The following is a 19,274-nucleotide window of genomic DNA, read 5'->3' on the forward strand; positions in this document are numbered from 1 at the left end:
CCATATCAAAATACCAATAAACGCCTAGACCCACTAATGGGTCATTACAACGAAGACCAGGATCAAGCACTTGAAGGTAGCAACGAACAGCGCCATCAAACTAACAATGTGTACATAATGACAAACTAGGACCAGAGTGATGAACAAGTAACCGTCACCATGGAGTGTTGCTGAACAAACAACACCATCACATATATTGGAACAGACACTCAAGGCCACAACCGTCAATTCATAGACCAACTCATGAGTTATTGTTTTACTATGGAGATACAATGATTCTGCTTGCTCCAAGTTACTAAGTATGCCGACGTATCGTTTGACTATGGAGGCACACAGAGGTTTTGCCTGCTCCAAGTTACCAAGTAGACGACCAACTGAGCAGGCAAGATCAAGAGGCAACAAAGCCACTTTACATGACATCATGTACAAAGTAAGATTTAGGATCGAATGAGAGCATCAACTTTGGTCACCAAAGTTTTGCAACTCCAGGATACTCGCTGACACAACCCTGCAATCCAACACTGTCAAATCATAACCAGCATTAGGGCCATCTACCGTTTGACTGTGGAGATGCACAAGGGTTCTGTCTTCTCTAAGTTGATAAGTAGAATGGTTTACTTAAGCCAAGAGTGTTGGTCGGCTAAGAGCTGCCAGAAATGCCGTAGTGCAAGGCTCTATAAGGATTGGGGAAAAGGGATGGTGATGGGTAAGCTGGTCCCAAACACTCAGTACCTCACCAGCACCAGTTGTTGCACTCATATCACAAGAAATAGACCATCGCCTGCAAGACCAATCGGTTAGAAACATGCCAAGGATTTTTACCTTTCCACCGAGCCGCCGCCCATATAACCCCGGTCTCCCATCGACGCCAGGACCCTGCAAACTTCTTTGAACGCTGAAAAAAAGGATAACACCTGCCTAGAATAAGAATACTCAAAGAATATATGGTTATGTCACTCAAAATCTACCCTGCAAAGAAAGCATATATTAGGAAAATGAAAAAACAGGTTAACACGGTCAAGTATATATAATTGTTCCCTAACTGCTAACCATAGAATAAATGAATGTGCAAGGACTTCATACCCAAACCAAACTAACCGATACCATGGGACCTGCTGGTCCCATTACTCTAACAAACCCTGTAAGACAGACCTAACAGAGAAGGCACAATATGGGGCCGAGGTCCAACTCTACACATCTTTACTCCTAACCCTGGGGGGGCCGGCATTCAGTGCTGAATAAGCTTCAAGGAGGGAGATACCCAGTCCAACGGCCACACCCATCTACCATCGACAATGATGTTAAAGACACGGGTCATAATCGAGATACCTAATTGCTGGGGAAGCTGATGGGAGAAACGATCAACAAGAATCCCAAGCAAGTGCCACTTATCATACCATAGAAATACCTGACTGTTGTCCCCCATCTTCCACCTAAACTTATCCTTGACCACACGGCAGATAGATAAGAGCTTCCTCCAATACCAGGGGCAGGAATGCGGCACTGGGAGCATCCACATGCATTTGTTTTTTATTCGAAACATGTGGACCTATTTAACCCACATAGACTCGTTTTCACCCGATAAGAGCCTCTAAATTAATTTAGTCAGCATTGCATGATTCCACAAATAAAAAGGTTTTAATATGAGACCTCCCTGCTCCTTAGGACAGCACACATCGCGCCACGTGACCTTAGCTTTGTGGGAATCCTCATTTGACCCACTCCAAAGGAAATTCCTAATGATGCTCTTTAACTCTTTAATCACCCGCTTAGGCAGCAAAAAGAGAGACGCCCAATATAAGTAAATCGAAGTAAGGACTGAATGAGCCAGCTGAAGCCTACCCCTAAAGGACAACGACCAACTACATGCTTATAGTACACTACATGCTTACGGTGCATTAGGTCATTGTATATCTATGTTTGCTTATAGCTTAGCCTTAGCACTAAGAAACTTGATTCATTCATGAGAATTGACCTTTATTTATCAATGAAATAATGATATATATAATACAAAATTTACATATAATTTTCATATAAGATAACTCCATCAATGATGATAATCATACGTTAAGAACATAAAAAATACTTACCTTGTAATTATAAAAATATCACTATTATATATCTTATTTTAGTGATATTATATATGAAAATGTTTGGGTACGCATATATATATATATATTAAGATAAATGGTAAGAAAAGAAGCAGAAAATCCACACGACCTAAACAAAACTAAAAAGAACTTAACAAATTTTGTTGCAAAATCTCTTTAGGCCAACGAGTGGTATGCTTGGGACGTAAGCTTGGTATCATATTGAGCCTACATATAAATATATATATGGTGGAGGCAAAGCAGAGATCCCTTACTTGAGAGTCACAAAAACAGAGGAAAATAATTCATTTATACAAAAACTTTACATATAAACTGATATTCTGGACAATATTTTCTTAAGGAACTGTTACATACTCTCCCTCTATGTGTGTGCGTGTGTGAATATTTTTTGAAAGTGCATTCCAACCAGCTGAGCCTTTCTTAAAGTTGGAGACAAAGATACGACTCAATTATTTTAGTGGTTGACTTTTTAGCAGCTAAGGCAACAGAAAATTGCTAATAATAGTGGGACGATCATCACATCATTCCTCGATCGTCGGTCCATATTTTGCCAAATGTATTAGAACATGAACTTTAAGCTAGATAACTGTTTGGAGGTAGAACTTAGCCTTTCAATTGTTCAATGCTATAATTGTTACAACCTAAAATAGCACACTGTTAGAGTTGAACTTTGGCATAAATTATTGTAGTACGAAATGTCTCGTAGTTATAATTATAAATTTTTTAATTTAAAATTTTAATGAGTTTAGCTAAAATATTTAACTGACCTTATTCTCAGAGCTGCATTTTTTATTATTAAAGCGTGACGAGAGAGGAGAATTTTTTTTACCTATAAACTAATTTTTGACCCCAATTGGCCTAATTAATTAACTTCATGAAGTTGCTACAACTCACGTGAAACATAAATAACATGTACAATGATTCAAGATATATATATATATATATAGAAGAAGCATCTTCTCTGTTCGAAGTTTAGTATTATTACATTTCGGTTGGGTGTGGGAAAAGCTTATAAATTAGGGGTGGTGTAGAAAGTGGACTCCCAAAGAGAGAATCACTTGACATGACGTCCCTTCAAACTTATAAAACGGACCCCGTGAATAAATGATAATGCATGGCCAGTTAAACCAAAATTCTCCTTCTTCTTCTTCTTCTTCTTCTTCTCCTTCTCCTTCTTCTTCTTCCCTTTCTCTAATAACAGTTGAGGGGTATGTTGTCTGGTTCGAGACCGTTCATGTTGATCGAGACTCAACTCAAACGTCGATCATTCGAATGATTTCGGACCAGGCTTCATTCCCCTCAACCAAACTTAATTACTTTTGACTTGCTAGACATTTGTACGTACGTGCAATATGCATAATTTCTGTGCCTGCATGTTTCACTTTGCAGCTGGCAAAGAGATTAGAAAATTTGCTGGGAATGGGATGTACAAATCACCGTTCTGCACATGTGTGTGTGTGTAGCAGCAGCCAGCAGGTTGGTGCAATTCTTTCTTCTCTAATTTCTTTCTTCATGGCCACAAAACCTTTGTTAAATTATGCACATATATATCATCATTTTTCAAATATTTTCAGTTTAATTTTGATGCACCGTTATATACTATCTTGACTTCCATAACATTCATTTTGCAGATATATTTCATCATGCATAATATATTCATATATGTTGAGATAATTCTTTAGGAAAGGAAGATGAAATTATATGTGTGTGTCAGTATGTATGTATGTATGTACATACACGAAAGCACTAATAGACGGACGTGGATATTTGGTGCCTCTCCCCAAAATCATGATTTTGATTTCCAAAAAAAAATAAAATAATGTCTTTCTGAATTTTGGATTAATTATGGGAAAAAATTGACCTTTCTTTTTTTTTTTTTTTAATGGCATTGAACCTGCACCAAAAATAATGTTTTCCTCTTTGATTGGCCCAAAAAAAATGTTCATTTATTAGTTTTTTAATAACATGGGCAACCCGTTAGGTGTTACAAGATATTTCCTGCAATCAAGACAAATATTAGAAATAAATAAGAACCTACTCTATAATATTTGACTATAATTTGTATATAAGAACAAAAAATAAAGAAAAACATAACAAATGTTCAGAACCAAACAGTCCATAGCTTACTCATAGTTATTCAAAAGCATGAGTTTTGCGATCATATTTATCCAAGCATGTAAATATATATATATATATATATATATATGTGTGTGTGTGTGTTCACATGGTCACGTACGCCAGTTTTCCTGATTATAAATTACAGTTGTAATGAGAAAGTTAAAAAGCATGACAAAATTCCCTATTGGATGTAAATGCATTCAAGAAGAGAGCCTTTAAGTTGTATACAAGAGGGGATTTTTCTTACATCTGACACTGCCTCGGATATTCCAATATGCTTAGATCCAACAATGCCAAAAAAGTCCATCCCCAAGCCAGGACTGGAAATTGGCTCACTACACACTCTCAACAGTTGAGCCACACAATTTATGTGCAGCAGCAATTCAAGCCGATCATGACTGAGCGCTGATGACTTGGAACGTGATGAGCACGAGACTAACTTGGCACTCAGCCATCTGTTCAGTTTGATGTATTCATGGTGTTGTGTGTGAAGCATCAAGAAATGGTGCCGTCTTGATTGGAGGGCAAAGTTGGCAATCTCAGCTGCCTATTTTGGACGGCTGATAGAGGGCCACTTGGCAACCATCAAAGCTGCACCCCTCTACCCGACACCTTTATCTGTCCTTTGGCCTTTCTATTAATCATGTTATACAAACTTTTCATGGCCATTGATGCTGCCTTTATCAGATCAAATCTCAGTCGTTTAATTCTCATATAAATTCAACAATGCCTCGAGATGGTAAGTAGACGAGAAATCGCAAAAAAGAAAAGGGAGAGAAAGAGATCGATCGAAGAAGGGTTTTGGGTGAGAAAAGCTTTCATTCATGTTGCTTTATGTTCTCGTTATAATCTTTAGTTCTTAGGTTTGTTTCTAATCTGTGTTTGATAATTGTGAGGCCATTTTTATTAGAAAAATTATTGATGAACAGTTTGTATGTTCTGAATTTGTAACCCTACTCAATATAGTGCAGTGAGCTCTTTCTTTCTGAGCTCAACATAGACGTAGCCCTATTTAGAATGAACCATAGTAAATTTTTGTGTCCTCTTTTTATTTTTGTTTTTCTTTTCATTCTGATTTGCTTGCATTCTTGATTGCGTAAGTGTGTGTATATTTTTTGTTCTACCGAAGTTTTTGGATTCTGAGAAAGTCATTTTGTAATTTGTTTTTGTTGAGTCTTCCACTCGATTCTACACATGGAAACTGACGGCAGCCTAGGGTGGTTATGGTCTCCTTCATCATAAGTTATAATAAGCATTGAGGGGTCAGTCGGGCACCTCTCTACATGCTTCCTTGCAGGGCAGCCTCTTATGCTGCTACACTTGTTGTATCCCCTGCAAAAACACGATCGACTACTTCTTAATTAACCTTGTCTTACGTTTAAATACGAAGTTCAAACAAATGAAATGGGTCATACGAAACGAGGAACACTTGTGTATAAGATTTAGATAAGCAGATCCATTATCAACCCAACAACCAAGACTTAATGGATTAAAAAGATCTTCAGTGAGGATTCCACAGGAGTTTAATGATTGTAACCATGAGAGAGCAAAATATGAATGGCTGACGTTAAAATTCACTCTTTGAATGTCGAGGCCACCGCCCGGCAACTTGATCCAAACAGTAATTACACAGCCTACATTCACTTCCTCTGTAACTTAATGCCAGCACAAACACAATTACAGATGAGTTTCTAACTGCATAGTGCTGCACATCAACTAGAAGAACCAGACTCTGGAAATTTGGACAAGTATTATTGTTGCCGAATGATTGAGAGCGGCCACAAGCGGGTCATGTCACCACGACTAAAAGGGAAAATCAGTTGGGAAAATAGAAAGGCGACTCACAGAGTCACAATCATCAATGGCAATTGTAAACATAATCCCATACGAGTTCCATCTCAAGAAACAGACAATAAACCTACCTCGGGTGAGGAGAACCCTTAATAGGCTTCTGCCCGTACTTCCTCCATGAATACTCATAAGGAGGAATATCTCTAATCTTGTTACTAATGGCAGGGACCTTGATTGATCTAGCCTATGTTTTCTTTTGATTTATCAGAAGGAAAACAAGTGACTGCAAGTTACTAATGAGTGAGGAGCATTACGAATAGAGAGGAAAGTATGGCAATAAAAGTAGACCTCTTCTTTGAACAGTGGCATCTACCAGTACTCCAACACTTCACACTCCCATCATCTCCCCTACCAAAGCACTTTCGCTTATGTTGGTGAGAATTCTGATCGGTCGAGCAGGCCGCCTGCAATAAACTTAAGGCATTCTCATCCAAATTCCTACCCGTACTCAGAGAAGAGACAAAAAGGCCTAGTGAACAACATGCTAGTTGTGCATGTGGAGGCAGAAATATTCAGATCAGTTCCACCAGTACTCTGATCATACAACATTTCAGCGTCCTGTTCCATCTGTTGGATCGATTGTTGCTGCTGTTGCTTTTGTTGCAGGAAGTGATCGTAGACAGTCTGGTGTTTGTTGAGCCAGTTGGAGAGGATAATTCTTGTTCAAATTCATTTCTGATGGCTGGACACCCATTGTAAGAGAACTCTTTAACATGGGAATTCATCTCTTGAATTGGAATTTCTAGAGTTACTCAGCAGAAGCTGAACCAGTTCGATTTGATGATCTGTTTTACACATAGGACTGTCTAGTTCTGGAGGAATTGGGATTTAGCATTCTCGAGTTTTCTTACTCTTGCATGACCCAATCCAGAACAAAGAAGAGAAACAACTCTCTTGAACCTAAGCAGAGTCTCCCCTGTTTCCCCCCATTATGTTTATAAACTGAATCTGATCTTGGGGTTGAGACAACAGTTCAGCAACTCTATGGCTGCATTCTACAGCAGCTCTATTAGCTGCTTCCACCTCCTGCATTTCCCCACCAAAACCCTAAACTAAATTAAAAAAAAAAAAAAACTAATTCCCAAAACCCAAGCAACCTAAAACAAAAGCACAGCACTAAACTTCAAAACCTCTAAAACCGATAACCTCGCGGATCTTCAACCACCCAAAATAATAAAAAGTGCCAATTAGAAAAGGTCCATTTTGTTCTCACAGATAAACTTGGGCAAACTCCAATCAATGGAGGAATTCAGATTGATGAATAGACACAAGATGGTGACAATCAAGACAACATGCAGATAGAAATGAAGAGGAAAAAGAAGTTCCAATCAGACCACCTTGGCTGGAATTGGGCGTTGTCAAGCCCTAGATTCTTCCATCTCCAAAGGGTGTGTGATTCAAAGGCTTTGCTTGGCGAATTTGCATTCCCGCAAGATTACAATTGCACAAGCTTTTAATATTTATTAAGGAACCAAAAAGAATGGATAGAGCAACTACCAAAGTTCAGAATGCGCGCTTAAATAATTTGAGAAGCTCAGAGCCCAAACTGCCGTCACTCTTATCACATATTTCAAGCTTAAATAATTTTTCAATTCTAGATTATAATTCTACGTACAACATGTATCTATCACTCCCAAAATAATATTTAAGTATATTTAATTATCAATCAATACTAGTCTTATCTATTAGTTTGGGTCAAAATTTTAAGATATCCACCTATTGTCCGATACCTAGTCCCGAAGCAATTTTTTTCTCTACATAATCTAAATTTTTTATTTATTTTTCATAAAAAAGTAAAACTTTAAATCCTTCCCAGTCTCAAAGCTTTGCTAAAAATTAAAATATTAAATTATATGTTTCATATAATCTAATTTATTTAGATTATACATGTTTATGTTAGGTTATGGTATTTTTATTAAAAATTCTATTATGCTTATATATTTTATTATTTATATTATTAATTTATTAATAAATTTAAAATGGTACTTTGAAAGCACCCGATATCAATATTTTACTATATCAATAATAAATTCAATATCTTATTCGATTTTGTATTGACAATTATATTCTAAATAAATTAAGAAACAAATTTAAATCGATTAAAAAAAGTCAAACAAAACACATTATTTATAAATAATTTAACCTAACATAAATAGGGGTAGGGGGTATGGGTCGCGAGGTGTTTCCAACTCCACACGGCCCTCATATGCATACTACTATTGCAACTCAAGATCTTAGGTTGTTAGATTAATATAATAATTATTATATAAAAAATTATCAAAATTATACAAAAAAATATATTTGAGCTATAAAATTTTCATTCTTAGTAAAATTTTGTTTTCTTTCTTTTTAGAAACTATTTTATAATTATAACTTGAATTTATACAAGTAAACTCATATTATCATATTTTTATTTTTTTATTACAAAACCCAAACTCACTTAGTTTGAGAACAACACAAGACGTAAAAGCACTAATAGAATTAAATATTGTAATGTAATCACCTAAGATTTCGTAATTTCAATGTAAAACAATTTCTAATACCTCCCAAGAAACAATTAGTATATAATTTGCTACAAATTAAATTTAGAGTGCCATGAAGAATTTAAAAAGAAAACAATCTCACATATTAATAAGAGCAAAATCAAGTGTATCATTTCTCAATTGGAAAAAAAAAAAAAGTGTCATTTCTATGATATTGTTATAATCCTAATTAAACTATTGTTTTACTTTTTTAAAAAAGTAAAACTTAGCACAAGCAAATATCATGTCATTGAGTGAGTGAAAAAAGTATCACCTCCCATGTCCACTAAAAATGAAATATTACATGAATATATGAAACCTTTAACAATGCATTTAGAAGGCAAAATGCTTGAACAACACAAGAAAAAGGCACTTCTATAGGTATGAATGTATGATCAAATGCACGAGCAAGAAAGAGAATTCGGTTCTTGTTAAGTTACAGTCCTAGACAGGAGTCAAAATGTGACAACAAAAACAAGCCAACAATGCCAAATTTCACATAAAATGAACAACAAATGCAGACATACATATGTGTGTGTGTATATATATATACAAGTGGTTGACCTCAGAAGTTGATGCATCAGCCAACAAGGTTGTTCGTTTCATCACAAGGTGCTCTTCTGGTTCACGCATCTACCCTACTGCAGTGCACTGTGATCGAGACCTGGCAATTGTAACAGTTGTTAAGAAATGGCCGAAACCTCTGATGGAATACAGGTGATGTAGTTTCTTGCTTGAGGAATCTGGCGCAAGAAAGTATGGAGGAAATATATGATCTAGGAAGGAGGAACCTTGCGAGCATAAGTCAACACCATCACAAAATCCTTGGCAGAGGAGCCAATTGCTGCTCGCACCCTTTCTGATGTTGGACTAGTCTGCAGCCATAGATCGACTAAACTGTGCAGTTGCAGTGTGGGGACAACTGGTTGACCCAAACATCTGATTTCCACCTGAAAAAAATCAGGAGTCGAATTAGCGTATATAATTGGCTAAATGCAGTATCACAGCATTAGCCTCTGTTCCCCGAATAGGTGGAAGCACAAACAGTTTCTGTGCATTACAGATAGAGGTTTCTGTCCTTCAGAACTTGGATTTCTATTCTTGAAGCCCTGTCTGGCAAAGTTATTAAGAAACAGTTCCTTGTTTCATTTGTTACTAAAAACAGAAAATAGGACTAAAACTTCATTTGGTTCGTTATCATAATGTGTTTTCCAGAAAATTAACCAATGAGAATCAGTTTTCATAGAACATGAAAATGCTGTTTCAAATTTATCAAAATCAACAAAAAGTACCATTCTCAAAATCTTCAAAAGAATCACAGCTTTTCACAAGTTAATCCTGAAAAAAAAAAGAAAAAGAAAAAGCCAAACGTGCTTGTTTCTTCCGTGATTCCATAGAACATAAGGGATGGAACCAATGAGATACTGACAAATACCAACCGATACCCTGATACCCATCTACGATAAGATAAGAAGTAAAAGACAATCCATCAACCTAATTTCAACTTATTTTGTTATTGTCAGAATAATGTATAACTTAACACTGCACACAATTCTGAACGGTCACCAGTCTTTTCCTCTATTTGTTGCAGTGAATGTAACAGGGGTGTGTATATGTGTGTATATTAATCTTACAATGGTTATAAGTGCCATTAGGATATCCTGGAACTTGTCATGTTTTATTTATATAAGCTTCCAGGAAATGAGGGGGCGAAGAATTTACTGTCATAGAAATCTTATAAAATTTACATAGTCAGGACATCTTTTTCTTCTTTATCATTTAGTGAGAACATCTTTATCATTTACTCTTGGGTAAGCAATTCCAACCTATTGTCATTTTGTTTTGATCTTCCAGAGAATATGTTGTCCTTAGCCACTAAAAGCGTAGATGTACCTGTACCGTTTATTGTTATGTTCCTTGCAGACAATATGGAACCTAGGTCCCAGTTCTAAATATGGAACATAGGGGTATGACCATCACAGGGGTCTTTAACTACTGAATAATTAGCAACTCTGCATGCTTACAAGAAGAAAGTTAAGAAAAAGAAGTAGACATTCTAATTGCCCTATTCCACTTTTGGTGATTTTAGGGTTCTAGCATTGGTTTGACCAGGAGTTACCATAATAAATAGAGGACCAGGCACCAAGGCTCTGGAACTTTTCGTTGTGAAGCCTCTTTCATTTCCCAACTCCACTGCTTGGATTTTGGTCATTTCCCAGAAAAGCTCAACTTCCTGGAAATCCAGAGCCATTGGAGGAAATTTTTTTCCAGCAAAATACATTCTTCTTTATGATGATTCTAGGTTTCTTGGGTATTCTGCAGTAGTAGGATTGCCAATTCTGTTAAGTGAAATCTAGTATGATCAACCGCTTCAATGCTAATTCTGTACCAAGTGCAACACCTAGAGTAACTGTACTTTCCATGCTCCTCCATAAGAGAAAATTCTGTACTTTCTGTGCTCCTTCATCTCACTATGTACCATTAGGCAGAGATCTAAGTACCAAGTGCAACACCTAGAATAATTGCCAGATATGAGTCAGTCCAGTATAATTGTCACACCTACTCAAAGCAAGGGGTCTGAACCAAGCAGGGTGAGCCACTTGTGGTATTGCTATTCAAGAGAGACATTTCACCATAAGCATGGCCTTGAGGCCCAAGTGCCCATGCATAAGGAGAACTTCCCTGATTAGAAGAGAAACTTAATATTTTAGTCCACCTTAGGAGAGCTTTCCACCAACAGTATCAGTCTCTAGAAACCCTGAACTCTCTCATTTCTCCGTCTCAGTACAGTAACATCTCAAAGCCTAAAATCACTTTCAGAAGGTCCTACCACCCTTTTATCCTATTATCTACTACTACTCTCACCAGAAGAGCATTTTTAGTAAGCAAGAAGTGAAATATTACTAGTAGGGGCACAACTAGCCAAATCTTATTCCAAAGAGTAAAAAACGGCTGCATCATGATTCATGAGTTGCCAAAAGGTAGTTCTAGTGGAGCAGGAATATGAGGTATTATCTACGTCAACATGGAAGAAGTCTATCATCTTACTGCATTTTTATACAGGGCATCTTTAATATTTTGTGACCTAAGATGGTTGAATTAGTAGAAACTAAGAGGGTGCCAAAACTGTGCATCACTTGTAAGTCTGGTTGCTGATGCTTCAGAGAAAATGTAAGCGTAAAAAGCAGTAGCATGTTCAACACAGTAACCTATAGATTCTGTTTGCCATAACTTATTCGTGTATAATCATATGGAACAAGAAAACAAACACATGAAGTTTGTTACTTTATGAGGAAAACAAATAACCCCATGCTAAGCTCTAGCATTGCCTCCACCAAACTAGCAAATTCTGCCACCCTAATTTGATAAGTCTTAGCCTGTCTGAACCAAAATATCAACATTGTAACTGTCTGACAAATAGATTAATCACAATTTTAAGATAAATAATAGAAAAATTAAAAGTTTGCTGTCTAACAGTAAAATTTCCTGTCTCTAATTCTAGAATTGTTGACAATTGACACAATCAAATACAAAATAAACATTCATCAGCATAAATTACACATAGTCCTACCAAGTTAGGGTCAATGGCACAAAACATTCATGTGAAAATATAATCTCCTTGCCATTTACAGTAGCAAAAGAGGAAACTTGAAATTAAGAAATATGTTTAAACATGTTAGGAAATGAAGTTATTTTTACAATTTGTGCCCCTGAATGAATTTTGTCTATACAAAATCTTGCTACTGAAAAAGAAAGATGACTGCTGACCTCATCTTCGCTGGAAAGATCCAGTTTCCTCATCAGGTATTTTTGGATAAAAGACACAGGTATATTCCCATCCCTGTGGCAGAATTAAACACATTATCTCCATTCAATCAGAATCTAACAAAAACATCCCATTTTGAGTTCTCAAATAATGGTGTTCACAGAGTATTTGGCATCAGCACTTAATCTCAAGCCACTTTGTTTGATAGATTATATGTCAGTGCAATTTAATATTACAAATTTACAATTAGTTTCAAGTGCTTAAGCGAGCAGCTTTACTCAAACCAGATTGGAGGGAGGGGGGGGGGGGGGGGGGGGGGAATACTTCCAAGGAAACACAAAAAGTGATTATTCACATATCAAGGTGGCTGGTTTTTACTCTTATGAAATTGTTTCCTAATTTGTTCAGTAAGCAAGCGGAACAGCTCTCTCCTGACTATAATATATGATAACTATCTGATTAAGCTATTGGGAATGCATCATTTGAGACAAAATGAACAGAAAGCCTAACACTATTGGAGGAGAAAGTCTACACAAGAAAGACTTGAGAGAAATGGTTCAGATTTGATGGAAAATAAGACACCATTATATTGACATCAAAACCACCAGTAATTAATGAGTGTTCTCACATCATCAAAACAAATGATCTACCAGAGATGTCCCCAGTGCCCGAGCCTCCCCACCAGTAATTAATGAGTGTTCTCACATCATCAGAACAAATGATCTACCAGAGATGTCTCCAGTGCCCGAGGCTCCCCATCTTGCGAGAATTAGGGAAGGGTTGTTTTCTGTATGCAGCCTTACCCTTGCTTTGCAAAGAGTTGTTTCCACAACTCAAATCCATGACCTTCCAGCCAAAAAGTGGAAAACAAAATGATTCTTTCACTTGGGAAAGGGGAAGTTTGATGTCCACATTTTCAACTTCAAGATCAAAGCTAAATGAGAAACCACTATGAACGTAATCTCTAGACTACCAGACATGTGAGGACACCTCAAGATCCTTAAATTCTCCAACTAGACTTCCTTCTTATGAGCCAAAAGGAATGCAGATGTCATTAGAATTGTAAAGTTATACTAGAATAGTGCCTAACCACTCAAGGTAAGCTTATGATCCTCAACATCCATCAAAAAAAATAAGGATGATAAGAAGTGAATCTCATGAACTAAATGGTGGGATTTTAGAAGGCAAAAAATAAGTTAATTTTAAGGAAAAGTTGTGTGGAGAAAGATATTAGATTGTGGAAACTAAGGCTAATCCAACGCAAAATGAGATTACTGATACTATGCGAAACACATCAAAAATATCTTGAGGAGCATCTAAGGAAAAAGCACCAAAGCAAAAGGAGTCATGGTAATGGAGTAAGAAGGTACCAAAAAAGCTAGGACCAAGAGAGCATGCTATAATACTTCATATACATTTGTCCAAACACAACATCAATATACCAAGCCTTTATCCCACTATATGGGATTATCTACATGAATTCTAGCTCTCTATTCATTTCTATCTACAGCCTTGCCTTTGGTAAGACCATTTTAACTAATATCATACCTAATTGTCTCCTACCAAATTTTCTTAGTCTTCCTCTACCTCTTTTGCTAAATACTTTTTCCATTCCATCCACACTCCTCATACAAGCCCCTGTTGGTCTTCTTCTCACATGAACAAATTATGTTAATCATGTCTCACGTATCTTATCTTCAATAAGAGCCACTATAACTTTATTACAAATAATCTCATTTCAAATTTTATCATTTTTTGTATGGCTACACACTCCTCTTAGCATATTCATCTTCATTATGCTCATACATATGTCCAAACAAGAAAATTTTAGATATGCACATTTTGGCTAACCAAGTTTGGTCATGTGAGAGAAGATCAATAAAGGCTCCAATGAAGAGAATAGATGGAATGAAATAAGTCCTTAGCAAAAGAGATAAAGGAAGACCAAGAAACTCTAAGATATTATATGAGTTATAAAAGCATTAACAAAAACATGGCTATGTATAGAGATGACTCTGAGCTAGAACTCATGTAGCTGGCACACTTTTGTCGTGTACCTAGGGTTTTTATAGGAAATTGAGAGAACTCAGAGGGAGAATTAGACGGATAGTGACGCAGTGTGTAGCGCGTGTGTGAAGAAAACACACCAAAATAAACTCTTGAAAGAACAAACTTCAATGGCCGAAGCTTGGCTTTCAAGAAGACATAAAAACAAGACTGTTTTGCTAAGAAAACCCAAATAGGTTGCTGAAATTTGATTAAGAAAAACTTGATTACAAACTCTAGATCCTAGGCATATTTATAGTATTTGGCTAATCCAAATCCATCTAATATTTGAAAAACAAAATCCAACTAGAATCCTAATAGAAATAAATCATAAATAAAAGTTAACTGGAATTCTAATAAAAATAAAACCCTAATCAAACATGAAGTAGAATCCTAAATCAAGTAGAAACATGAAGTAGAATCCTAAATCAAGTAGAAATATAAAGTAGAATCCTAAATCAAGTAGAATTCTAAAACTTAAGAAGTATTAAAATAACATTATGGCATTACTCTTTTGGTGATACTGTTCCGGTTTGGTTGGGTTGGCCTTGGGCCGAGTCTTGATTGGTGACCGCATCAGATAGGGAGGAAAATGAAGCAAGAAAGGGGGAGGAATACAATAGAACAGCAAGAGAGGGAGATCAAAGGGATCGTGAGAGAGTTTAGAGAGAGATACGAGAGAATTCAAGAGAGGAAAAATGAGAGAATTCATTCATCAATCAAAACATAATTTCTCATCCTCAGTTGTGGCTTATATATAGCCCAACAGTCTCCCACAAGCACCCATGTGCAGTACAAACAGTCAGAGCCTAACTGCCTATAGCTAAGGCAATTATCTATAACAAAAAAGAAAGAGACAAGTTCAATTATTATATAATGCATGAAAGCTCCTACTATTATATTTACTAATCTCTCCTTGGGGATCCTTGGGGTCATGACAACTTCATTTTAGGCATATACATCTATAGAACATGTAATACCTATCTTTTTCAGAGTTACTAAGGTGACCTAACACTTGTTTCTCCACCTTCATTGAATAACATGGTGAAATACTCCTTCCATCTTCCTTAATCGTCCGCTCATTTAATAGTACTTTTTGGTTTTTGTATTTTATGCATTTCGCTAGGCTCAAATTCCTTATTTTTCTTTCTCTTGCTTTAGCTAGTTTATATATATATATATATATATATATATTTATCCATCTTTTGTCTCGAGTCATTGGTGTAAATTTTCATAAGCTAACAAAACCAAAATACATCATGACAAAATCAAATAATCATGTTTAGGAAGGTTTGGACATGTCTATGTTGGAGTATCAATGCAGGACAGGGTGCGAAGTGTTAGTATGCAACTTACTGAACTGATGCATGGACAAAAATAGTGTGCCAATCTTTTCCCCCTTAACTCTGAGGTTATACAGCATCTCATCTAGCCAAGGTAAAGTAGACTTAACACAGTTAAAGGACCAGGAGAGATCAAAAAATTAGTGACAAACCTTAAAAATGTAAGTTAACAGCTCAAGGTATCAAATATTATTGAAATCAAAAATTCTGAAAGCAAGTAAACATGTTGAGCAAAATCAATGAACAAGAAGCTACAGAATAAATAAATAAACAAGGAGAAATGGATAAGCTAAAAGGAACTCACTTTATTCTCAAGTAATTTGCAGGTATTTGAGGCAGGGGTGCATGGCATTCCCTGAACAATGTACAGGAATCATAGATTGACAAAAGCAAAAAGAAGTACATAATTAGTTTTCCTAAGCAAGCAAATCTTCATAATCTAGAACTGAAAAAGATGCTTACTGATCTTCAGAAGCCACTAGTGAGAACCAAATTGGATTAATTCTTCTTTCACCTCTAGCACCAACAGCATCTAGTACATCTTGTGGAGAAACACTAAATTCCCTAGAAGGAGCTGCCTTCTTAGGACGAATTCTTTGTAACTTTTTGGGCGTGACTGAATCTGGCGGGACAAGACGGAGACTGTCCTTTTTGTTTTGGACTCTCAATTTTGTTCCGTGTTGCCTAACTTTCAATTTGGAAAAATGCACTTCACCATCGGGAGAATCCAGTGACTCTGGTTTACCAACAGCACCTTGTGGAATATACTTTGAAGACTTGGTCCTACTTGCAACTTCAACTAAATGGTTCAAAGGTTTCCAGAGATCAATTTTCCCATCCCAGTTCTCAGTATCACACCGTGCTTCTTTTTCAGGCATAGGTTGTCTGAGCATCTCAGCATTAGAAGAACTCTGCATTTTTCATATAACTGAATATCAGAAATACTTAAAGATCTAATTATTCAGTCCAATTTTTATGGAAGAAGCTACAAAAAATTACTGGAGGTCCAAGTAAAGATAGCAGGTGCAGGCACCTAAAACGAGAAGGCAGCCTCCTTTACCTGCTTTAGATTCTGAGAAAATTTGTTCAGCGTCTCAGGTGAGCTAGAGCTCTCAGGAAGATCTTCTACAGAGACTTCCTCTTTTTTAACAGCTTTCTCAGCAGAAAAACTGGAACCTCGTAAAGAAGATGCCTTCCTTGCAAAAGCTCTTGATCTTCTTCCTGTCATAGCAGTCTGTGCTGGTAGTCTGGGAGTACTGACCACCAATGATGAAAGTGATCTCTCCTTTCTTTTTATGGGTAATGTGAGAGAAGGTGCAACTTCAGGTGCCCTCACCTTTCTTCTTTTGAAAGGGCAGATCTTGGCTCTCAAATCTTGCATGTTATGGTCCGGCCTAATAACCAAAAATCAGTGGGATGCTTCAAACAAAGCCTCAAGAAATGCAGATGTCCAAAGAAAAGAGTGCAAACATTGTGCATACAAACTGCATGTGAAACTAAGGAAGATCTATCACATGCTACGCAATGAATTTCAAATAAACATGGGGAGGTGGACTGCAAAGTTTAATGATGACTGAAAGCCCACATGTACAGTTATAATGATGTTGAAGAGAATATAAGAACATTGACACCAGCAGTAAACTTTCCTTCCCAGTCTCTCCAGGACCAATCCATTCAGATGTTATATAGATGCCATTAATCAATTGGAATATAATCCATCTTTGTTATGCAGAACTTGTAATAAGGGGAGCGCTAAAGGGTTGGAAGAAACATCTGACCTCAGCTTCTCCAGTGGCACACAACCTAAACTGATATTGCAAACTGGACAGCATTCTAGTTCCTCATCCGAAAGCTTCTTATGTATGCATTTCCTGCAAACTGGAGAGAGATTATAAAGCAAGACCATCAGAATCTTTCACCCATACAGTTGAAATTCACTGTAAAATGAAAGTACAACTCTTATCCATATAAGCACTGGAGTGGAGGGTAGACTTCACATGAATGTAATCATTTTTAAGCACAAAGTAAAAGATCAACAAAGATCCCATAGTTCTTTGCAGGTGAAGTTTACACCAAGTTCACCATCACAAGTGAGCCTACTCTAAATTGTAAGACAAACGTTATAATAATTCCCCCAAAGCTCTTAGATCTATGTTTCAAAATTCTACTACAAAGATACCAAGCTAGGGTTCCAATATATGAGGATAACTCATAAATCTCTAAACTTGATACTGTTGACCCGCATCAATAATTCGGATAACCAACAATCTTGTTTAATCTAACATAGCATGAAGTGTTCTTGTAAATATAAACTCACATGAAACGTTCTTAAATTTATTATCAGTTTCCTAGTTTTCTTCTCCTTAGAACGAGGAAAGCAGAATTCCCAATGTTAACTAAAATAACATGATAATTACAAGGCGGAGCAAGTCAAACCCGGATGACAAGCATGCTGAATGTGATAACTTCCATAATTTGAGAATTAACATCGCAACAAATTTAAACGACGGAGATTCAAATCATCCTATCAACTTGAGACTCACACGTATGGAGGCATTCGGATATGGTCGTGGCGTCTCTCAAGAGCTTGTTGCAGAGCGGGCATGTCATCCATTCCAAAATCGTCTCTCTCCTGACTTTCATCACCTGATTCGACATTTTCCCGGCGCTCCCTCCCCGTTCCTCGCTTCCCGGTCAGCGTCCAAGGCTTTATGCACGTACCCGCACAGTGCATGTTAGCAACGCTTTGGAACACGTGAAATTTACGTCCATTCCCCCCTTGATTTATCTGCATTCGACAACAACACAAATCCTTCAATAATTACAGAGAGAGCTGCAAGAAGAGAAGATTTCAGTAAGCCTTTCTTGCTGTCAATATACAGCGCGATTTGTATGTATTGAGGTGCGAAAGGGACCTGCGAATCTGTGGGGGAGAGATTGAGAGATGGGGTGAGATCAGGAGATGGTCGAGGTGATTCGCGAAGAACCAACGTGGGTTAGGCGTGGATTTGGACGGACAGCGTCATGGATGATCTGTTCGGGAGCCGAAATCGAGAGAGAGACATTAAGAGAGAGGCTTCGTTCGTTCGGAATAGCATGAACCAAACAGTTCCGTGTTTTTATATTGTTTTCGATTCGGGAAATGAGGAGCATTGATAACGTGCGCCGAGTGGTACTCCCAGGTGAATTGGGAAGAACCTACGCACCCTGTTATCGTGCACTGGACGGTGTTCTCTGCCCTTTTGGGCATCCGTCGCTTTATAGGCAGGCATTTAACTATTTACTCCTCTCCCTGGCGCAGATTAGCCTGGGCTGCAAGCCAATATAACATAGTAAAAATGCTCTAAATGCTTGGTATGTACCAATATTATACATATTATGTAATTATTAAATTCATTCATGCAATACATATTATGTTTTAATGTTACCACCACCGTGCCCATAGTCTAATCGGTCTGGATGCTCCTCCGCTTTAAAGTCACGAGCTCCAAACTTAAACGAGTTACATTTATATTAA

At 37.0% G+C, this 19,274-nt stretch overlaps 1 protein-coding gene and 1 pseudogene across 4 annotated transcripts; both read right to left on the reverse strand.

Annotated features, from left to right (window-relative positions):
* Positions 1 to 5,377: 5,377 nt before the first annotated feature.
* LOC127796948 (probable WRKY transcription factor 21) lies at positions 5,378 to 7,112 on the reverse strand (annotated as a pseudogene).
* A 1,839-nt stretch (positions 7,113 to 8,951) lies between these two features.
* LOC127796194 (E3 ubiquitin protein ligase DRIP2-like) lies at positions 8,952 to 18,967 on the reverse strand. Of its 4 annotated transcripts, none has more exons than XM_052328210.1 (9): positions 18,673 to 18,967; positions 18,301 to 18,545; positions 17,536 to 17,635; positions 16,818 to 17,151; positions 16,220 to 16,668; positions 16,062 to 16,112; positions 12,371 to 12,443; positions 9,394 to 9,552; positions 8,952 to 9,266 (listed from the first exon to the last, which is right to left on the reverse strand). In XM_052328210.1, the coding sequence occupies exons 2-9, from the start codon at positions 18,413 to 18,415 to the stop codon at positions 9,228 to 9,230; spliced, it is 1,320 nt and encodes a 439-aa protein (XP_052184170.1). In that variant the 5' UTR covers positions 18,416 to 18,545; positions 18,673 to 18,967; the 3' UTR covers positions 8,952 to 9,227. The 4 variants fall into 4 exon arrangements, 3 of the variants coding, with proteins under 3 accessions (XP_052184170.1, XP_052184171.1, XP_052184172.1); XM_052328211.1 differs by having other exon boundaries at positions 18,301 to 18,590; XR_008021971.1 differs by lacking the exon at positions 12,371 to 12,443.
* Positions 18,968 to 19,274: the final 307 nt, after the last annotated feature.

This window comes from Diospyros lotus, chromosome 3 (genome assembly GCF_014633365.1).
Source record: "Diospyros lotus cultivar Yz01 chromosome 3, ASM1463336v1, whole genome shotgun sequence".
In the NCBI taxonomy this organism is placed as follows: domain Eukaryota; kingdom Viridiplantae; phylum Streptophyta; class Magnoliopsida; order Ericales; family Ebenaceae; genus Diospyros; species Diospyros lotus.

Coding starts and splice junctions, on each gene's coding strand:
- LOC127796194 (XM_052328210.1), bottom strand. CDS start 18,415: ATGTCGAATCAGGTGATGAAAGTCAGGAGAGAGACGATTTTGGAATGG. Junction 16,113..16,219: donor CTAGTGGCTTCTGAAGATCA/GTAAGCATCTTT, acceptor TACATTGTTCAG/GGAATGCCATGCACCCCTGC. Junction 9,267..9,393: donor TGTTGACTTATGCTCGCAAG/GTTCCTCCTTCC, acceptor TACAATTGCCAG/GTCTCGATCACAGTGCACTG.